This window comes from Monoraphidium neglectum (genome assembly GCF_000611645.1).
Source record: "Monoraphidium neglectum strain SAG 48.87 unplaced genomic scaffold scaffold02950, whole genome shotgun sequence".
Lineage (NCBI taxonomy): Eukaryota > Viridiplantae > Chlorophyta > Chlorophyceae > Sphaeropleales > Selenastraceae > Monoraphidium > Monoraphidium neglectum.
This window is the reverse complement of record NW_014010678.1, coordinates 1-6,820: the sequence shown is the minus strand read 5'-3', so window position 1 is coordinate 6,820 and position 6,820 is coordinate 1. Positions and strand designations below refer to the sequence as shown.

The 6,820-nt window shown below is 69.6% G+C and overlaps 4 protein-coding genes across 4 annotated transcripts; 2 read left to right on the top strand and 2 right to left on the bottom strand.

Annotated features, from left to right (window-relative positions):
- Positions 1-172: 172 nt before the first annotated feature.
- On the top strand, positions 173-1,542 carry MNEG_11882 (hypothetical protein; the record flags this gene model as incomplete). The annotated part of the gene is made up of 3 exons (XM_014039649.1): positions 173-553; positions 879-1,064; positions 1,303-1,542. The coding sequence occupies 3 exons, from the start codon at positions 173-175 to the stop codon at positions 1,540-1,542; spliced, it is 807 nt and encodes a 268-aa protein (XP_013895103.1).
- Positions 1,543-1,785: 243 nt separating this feature from the next.
- On the bottom strand, positions 1,786-2,252 carry MNEG_11881 (hypothetical protein; the record flags this gene model as incomplete). The annotated part of the gene is made up of 2 exons (XM_014039648.1): positions 1,786-1,909; positions 2,146-2,252. The coding sequence occupies 2 exons, from the start codon at positions 2,250-2,252 to the stop codon at positions 1,786-1,788; spliced, it is 231 nt and encodes a 76-aa protein (XP_013895102.1).
- Positions 2,253-3,619: 1,367 nt separating this feature from the next.
- On the top strand, positions 3,620-4,321 carry MNEG_11880 (hypothetical protein; the record flags this gene model as incomplete). Its single annotated transcript, XM_014039647.1, has 1 exon — positions 3,620-4,321. The coding sequence occupies one exon, from the start codon at positions 3,620-3,622 to the stop codon at positions 4,319-4,321; it is 702 nt and encodes a 233-aa protein (XP_013895101.1).
- A 1,441-nt stretch (positions 4,322-5,762) lies between these two features.
- Positions 5,763-6,626, bottom strand: MNEG_11879 (hypothetical protein; the record flags this gene model as incomplete). Its single annotated transcript, XM_014039646.1, has 1 exon — positions 5,763-6,626. A coding segment is annotated over one exon (864 nt), but the record flags the coding sequence as incomplete, so codon positions are not given.
- Positions 6,627-6,820: the final 194 nt, after the last annotated feature.

Below are 6,820 nucleotides of genomic sequence, written 5' to 3'. Positions count from 1 at the left end.
GGGCGCGCGGCTGGCGGCGCAGCCCGCCAATCGGCAGCGGCTGCAGCAGCAGCTGCAGCAGCAGCAGCAGCAGCAGCAGCAGCAGCAGCAGCAGCAGCAGCAGCAGCAGCAGCAGCAGCAGCAGCAGCAGCGGGAGCAGCAGCAGCGGCGCGAGCAGGGCGCCCCAGAGGCGATGGATGTCGACGGGGCGTCGCCCGCACCCCTCAATCCAGGACCCTCTCCAGCACAGCGGCCGCGCCGCCGCGGCCCGCCGCCGCTGGTGGAGGAGTCGTCTGCGGCGGAGCGGCTGTTCTTGGCGGGCCAGGCCAGGGCGCACCAGCAGCAGCAGCAGGACGACTGGGGGACGCCCGGGGGCGGCGCAAAGGGCGCGGCCGCCAAGCGCAAGCAGCAGCAGCAGCAGCAGCAGCGGACGCCGGGCGGCGGGCAGCAGGGCGAGGGGGCCCAGGGGCAGGGGCAGGGGGGCGAGGAGGGGGCGGCGCTGCCGCCGGTGTCGGCCTACCTGCTGGGTCCCTGTGAAATGGAGGAGCCGCCTGAGAAGCTTCCGCTGGACGAGGTGGGTGGGGAAGCTGCCCAAGAGCCGGAGGACGAACCCGTGCAGCGCCATGATTTGAGATGCCGCGGCGGCGCCGCGCCGGGGCCATTTTTGCTTCTGGGCCGTGTGGGGGCGACCGCCTGCCGCCTACAGCCGGCTCGTGATCGGAGGCCGTACAACCGCATTCCTGGCCGATGTTCTGGCTTACGGGGCACGGCACGGGCAACACTCCACGCATTCTAGGCTCGCCCCTGCCGCCCGTCACACCCGTCCACGCCCCCCTTCGCCCCGTCCACACACCCCGTCCGTGCGGCGCCGCCACCGCTTTGGCCCCCCCTCCTTCCAGGCCGTCGCCCGCTGCATCGACGCGGCGGCCGGCGGCAGGGTGGAGCTGCGGCAGCGGCTGCTCGCCGGCATCCTGCTGACTGGGGACGCGGGCGGCACGCGCGGCCTGGCGGGGCTGGTGGAGCGGCGCGTGGCGGCCATAGTGGCGGCGCAGCCGCTGCAGGGGGTCGGGCTGGCCGCCGTGCAGGTGGGGCGGACACGCGCACGCGCCTGGGGACGCAGCTGACTCGCAGGGCGTTGCCGCCTGACGTTGCTGCTGCGGCACACGGGGCTTCGACCCCATCCAAGCACTGAGCAGCGTGCAGGCCCTCGCGGCGCGTCAGGCCGACGCCGTTGCCTGCATTTTTCGCCGTTTTTCTTACGGAGCTGCCCTGCTTTTTCCCAAACCGCGCCCCTCCCCCCCCCCCTCAAAAAAAACACCGCAGCCCCCGATGGTGAACGTGCTGGAGCAGCGGGGCGACCCGCGGCACACCGCCTGGCGCGGCGCCGCGCTCCTTGCCTGCCTGGACAGCACCAGCAGCGGCCGGGACGGCTGGCTGACGCGCCGCCAGTGGGCGCCCGAGTTGGCCGCGGGCGCGGGCGGCGCGCCGCCGGGGCGCGCGGCGGCGGCGGTGAACCGGCACGCGCGGCTGTTCAGCTTCCTGCGGGCGCAGCAGGGCGCGTGAGCGTTCCTGAGACGGACGAGGCACGCAGCGGCTGGCAGCTATGGCCGAACCGTTGAGAACCTGCTCTGACTTGGGATGTTTGTTTACAGAGTATGTGGTTCAAAAGCTCGGCGGGCCAGCGCCGACAATAATAAGTGATTTTGTCCCGCAGTGCAAGAACAGTAACTTATGAAGAGGCCGCTGAGCGGTTTTATTGTACAAGACGCGCAGCGCCGGGCGCTTTCCGGTCCAATTTCCGACCGGTCACCACCCGCTGCCGCTGACAAACTCCTCGAACCGCTCCACCGACGGCACCTTGCGCCGCACGCCGGCCGCCGCGGCGTGGGCCTCCACCTCGGCGGCGGCGGCCTCGTAGGTCAGCCCATACCTGTGGCGAATAATTTGCGCAGGCGGTGTGGATGGCTTACTATGGGGTTACATCATAGATGGCTGGGGAGACGCAGCGTGCATGGGCGTGTTCTGATCTAAACTGCAAGCGGCGCCTGAGCCGCAGCCGTCATCCCCGGCACGCACGTTAGTCAAGCTAGCCGGTCTGCACCGATGGCGCCCGCAGCGTCAGCTTCCCCCCAGCTTCCCGCGCCCCGCGGGCCCCCCTGTGCACACCTGTGGGCCAGCCAGGCGGTCAGCACAGTGCCGACCCGCCCGACCCCGCCGCTGCAGTGCGCTACGGCCCTGCCGCCGGCGGCCTCGCAGCCCGCGAACACTGCCATGATCTTCGCGTGCGCGCCGGGGGCTGGGGACGGGCGCGGGCGCGGGGGTGCGACGTCAGATTGATTCGCGGCCCGAGGCAGGTGTGCCCCCCCATCCCCCTGGAGAGCAAGGGGACTGCCACCCGGCCCAGATGAGTTGCTGCAGCAGGGCAGCTGCTGGGGCGCGAGGTCAAGGCGTGGCGCCAAGCCGGATTCTGAAGGGACACCCCCGGGCCTGTTGCAGCCGTCAGGCAAGCCCGGCACGAATCAAGTCAGCGCCTGCCTCTGCCCTCCCCGCCACTCTCCCCCGCCACACACACACCCCTGCCGTTCCCCTCGCATCCGACCCCTTCCCCCAAAAGAACAACACGCGCGCGAGCGGCACCCCTAGCAATTCGCCGCCCCTCCCCAAAAACACACAAACACACACACGCACACATGCGTGCCTGGCCCGACTCACATTTGACCCGTATCATGTGGGGAGTCAGCCCCTCCGCCCTGTACAACTCTTCCAGCCCCGGGGGCGTGACGACGAGTGACGTCAGCTCGTCATCCCCCAGCAGGCTGACCACGTCGGTCACCCCGTGGCTGCGCACAAACGCCGCCCATGCGGCGACGTCGGCGGGGCCTGCCGGGCCTGCGGAGATTGACGTTGACGCTATGCTAAGGGTGCAAACGTGCGCGTGGGGGTTGAGGTGCTGCGGAAGTCGTTCTGTGTGGCAGCCGGCGCCGCTGTGTGAAGCACTCCGAGAAGACGGGTGGCAGTTGGGGCACAGCCCAGATGCTGCATGGTGGCCTGCCCAGCCCGCCGCTCGCCTATGTGCTGGTTTTCCTTGCCGGGCATGCTGCTGCCGTAGACTGTCTTGTCGCGCGAGCTGGCGGGTGCGAAGTTGAAGGGCGCGCCGGCGCCTGCGCCGCCGCCTGCGGCGCCGTTTGGTCTCTGCGGGTCGGCCATGGAGGCGGCCGTGGCCCGCGGCGTGCGCAGCCACGCGGCTGACAGAGCCCTGTGGACACGTTTTGGTGGTTTGGAGCAGCTTGCTTTAGGGCGGTGTCATGGTGCAGCGGCGCAGTGCTGGTGCGCTGCTTTGCCTGGCTGGGTGCGGGTGCAGCAGTGACAGCGAGCACATGAGGGCCGTGGGGCGCAGTCACTTCCTGTGGTGCTGGCCCGAGCTGCGTTCAAGCGCTCACCTGGGAGACCGCTTCCCGTTCGGTGAGGGCCCTGAGACCGACCGCGTCCCTTCATATCGCCCGTGGCGATCAAAGATATGTTTCGTCACCCGGTGACACGTTGATATCATTTTCAGCGAAACTGTCAAGGCGTACGGTACACAACAAAACCCTGATCAACAACATGTAGCAAACTCACCGTGTCGCCCGTACAGCGAAGAATGGCAGCGTCGCAAGTTACGCCTGGGGCAGCGATCAAGCTGGGCCTCGACGAGCTCCAAGCCATCTTTGAGCGATTGCCGTTCATTGAGCAGGCGCTGACGGTAAGCCGCCTGAGCCGGGAGTGGCGCGAGTGGTCCGACGCCCGCTGCGGCCCTTGGTGCGGACCCGGCGACGGAGCCATCGCTGGCGACCAAGACTCGGAGGCCCACCGCGACGCCGCCTCGGGCCCGGACGCCGCCTCCACCTGCGCCCGCTGCGGCTCCCGCCGCGCGCGCCTGGAGGCGTCCTCGCCGCGCGCGCCGCTCTGGGCGGTGCGCGACCACTGGCCGGGGCTGTCGTGGCGCCAGGAGTTGGTGGCGGTGCAGCGCGCGGCGCGGCACGGAGATCTTGAAGTTCTGCAGTGGCTCCACCAGGCGGGCCTCTATACCTTCCACGCCGGCGGCCTGACGGTGCTGACCCTCGCCGCCCACGGCCACGCCGACGCGCTGCGCTGGGCGGCCGACGAGGCCGGCGCGCTGTGGCACGAGGACGCGTGCGCCGCGGCCGCGCGGGGCGGGCACCTTGGAGTGCTCGCGGTCGCGCACGCGCGGGGGCGCCTGGCCCCGGAGGAGCGGGAGCGGTGCAGGCGGGCGGCGAAGGGGGACCCTGCTGTCTGCGAGTGGCTGGACGGCCTGATGCTGCTGGACCTGGCGCTGGAGTGATGTCATCGCGGGTCGAACCGTCATGTTGACTGGTCGTTGACCAGCTGTCGAGCAAATGTGTATGGCCCGGAAGGCCATCACGCCACAAGATTGCTGTGAACAGCGGCCGTGCGCCGGCCAGGCCTGACTGCCGCGGCGCGCAGAATTGTCTGTCTCAGAGGGGTCGTGTTTGTTCATACCAGTCCGAGCCATCCGCCCGCAAGCGAGCTGGCTGCCGCGCCGCAAGCGATGCAGGTTGATGCGCCCACCCCATTGAGTGCGCATGTGCAATGGCTGTCCAGGGGAAAAGAATGCCCCTCGTATGTACACGCACCCACCAGCACTCGAGCTGCCAAGCCCAGGTTGACATCATATTTCTGTACTGCTTGATCCAATGCGCTTTGTATTTCCCAACAAATGAGTCCTTCACGCTTCACCTTTACTCCCGCCCGCTCGTCATCCATCGCTCATGATCACCACTTTTGTTGCCGGCGGTGGCGCTTGGACGCCTTGCGGCAGACCCGGTGGCGGGCCTTGCGCGCCAGGTTTTGCGTGCACATTGTTCATCCCAGCCTTGTTTGGACAGTTGATGGCATTTAGCCCGACCATGGTGTGCTACGGGGATGGACAGTCAGGTTTGCGCAACCCCCACGGTGTTGTGCACCCCCCACGATGCTGACGAGCCACTGTGGCGCCATGGTTTCGACGAACCTGCGTGTGCCGGCCGCAGCGCCACTAGGACGAGGGGTGATGTCCAGCCCCACGCACGCCCACCAAACCCTTTGCCTGGCTGGCCTCGAGTGGCCTCAAGCCCGGGGGGAGGGGCGCGGCCAGGTTGCTTGCTACCCCGCCTGTCTGCAGGGTGCCATTCGCCGCCCACCAGCCCATCACACGACAGTGCCCATTCTGCTGCTCGCGTCCGCTCGCCTGCTCAGGCAGCCGCTCGCCTGCCGACGCGGCTGTGCGCCTGTCGACTGGCAAAGCACGGCGGTCCCCTGCGGGTGCCGCGCATGTGGTAAAACCTCACAAATGTTACCGTCAACGGGGATCTGTGAACTGTGTAAGCCTCCACCGACATCTTGTGTCTGTTGACAGTGTTTGCGGCGTGCAGAGCAGCGGCTGGCGACAACGCTTGAATGAGAGATAGGTGCATGTGACAGAGTGGGTGGGTGTGATGCGGGCGGCGTCCTGGCCCGCTCGCCAATGAAGCGTGCAATGGTTGATGTGTGCCAGGTTTTGAGGTGGGGGCTCATTTAGTGAGGGCCCAGCGAGGGCCCAGGCTGTACATAGGGAAGGGGTAAGGGGTGGTCTGTGCTCATGCATGGGACGAGCGGGCCCAGACAGGTGCGGCGGGCTGTGCGGGGAAACAGCAGGGGTGCTCCCGTGCGGGCCGGCTCGCACGGGATTCAACAACGGACGCCGAGGCGCGACAAGCCTCGCGGCCCGCTTTTCGGTCCCCGCCTCAGCGCGTCGGCGGCCTCGCGCTGGCCACTCTGCTGCTGCCTGCGCCGGCCGTGCCGCTCGGCTGCTTCAGGAACGCCTCAAAGTCGTTGGGTCCGCTGGGGGCCGCGGCGAACACAGGGAGGGGCGGCTGGTGCGGGCGCAGAGATGCGGCGCTCGTCATGCTGCTCAGCCGCGACTCCTCGCTGCGCCCAGGGGGCGGCAGCGCCGCCGCCGCGGCGAACGCGCTCTCCACCGGACCGGAGGCCGCGCCGCCGCCGCCGCCGCGGCCGAAGGGGGGCGCCGGGAGGAACGGCGGCGGCGGTGGCAGGCGCGCGGCCATGGCTGCGAGCAGCGGCGGCGGCGCGGGCCTGGCATGTGGCGTTGCGTAGAGGGCGGTCTGGGCCGCCGCGGCGCCCATGCTGTCGGATGACCCGCTGCTGCCACTGGCTGACTCATCCTCCCCTGTGTCGTCATCCCCCGTCAGCCATGACGGCCACGCCGGCTTGACGGCCGCGCGAGCCGGCTGCTCTGCCGCGCCGCCCCCGGCAAGCGCGAGCCGGCCGCGGCCCGCCGGCGCCGCCTGACGTCCTGGCGGGAAGCTGCCGCCCGGTCGCGCGCTGACCTGGCGGGCCATGCTGCTCGCACCCACCAACACGCCGCGGCGCCGTGGCGCCACCGCGGCCGCCGCTGCACCGCCGGCGGCAGCGCCGCGCACGCTGCGGCGCCGCACGAGCAGCCGCGCCGCCGCCTTGCGCTGCTTCTCCCCCTGCTGGTCCTGCTGCCGCCGCTGCTGCTCCTCCTGCTGCTGCTGCCCCTTGTCCACCTGCCGCTGACCTGGCGGCTGCAGCGCGGCGGCCGCCTCGGCGTCCTTTTCCAGCTGGTGCTGCGCGCCAAGCGACAAAGGGGAGGAGGCACGAGGGGTTGAGAACTGATATTGCGCGGCGCAGGCTGGGTGTGGACTTGTGTGCCTGTCTGCAAGCGCCCAGCTCGTGCCCCCGGGTCCCCGTGGGGCGGTCCCAGCTCCCCTGCATCAACGGCCCCTGCAGGTGATACACACTCCAGGTCATACAACGGCCC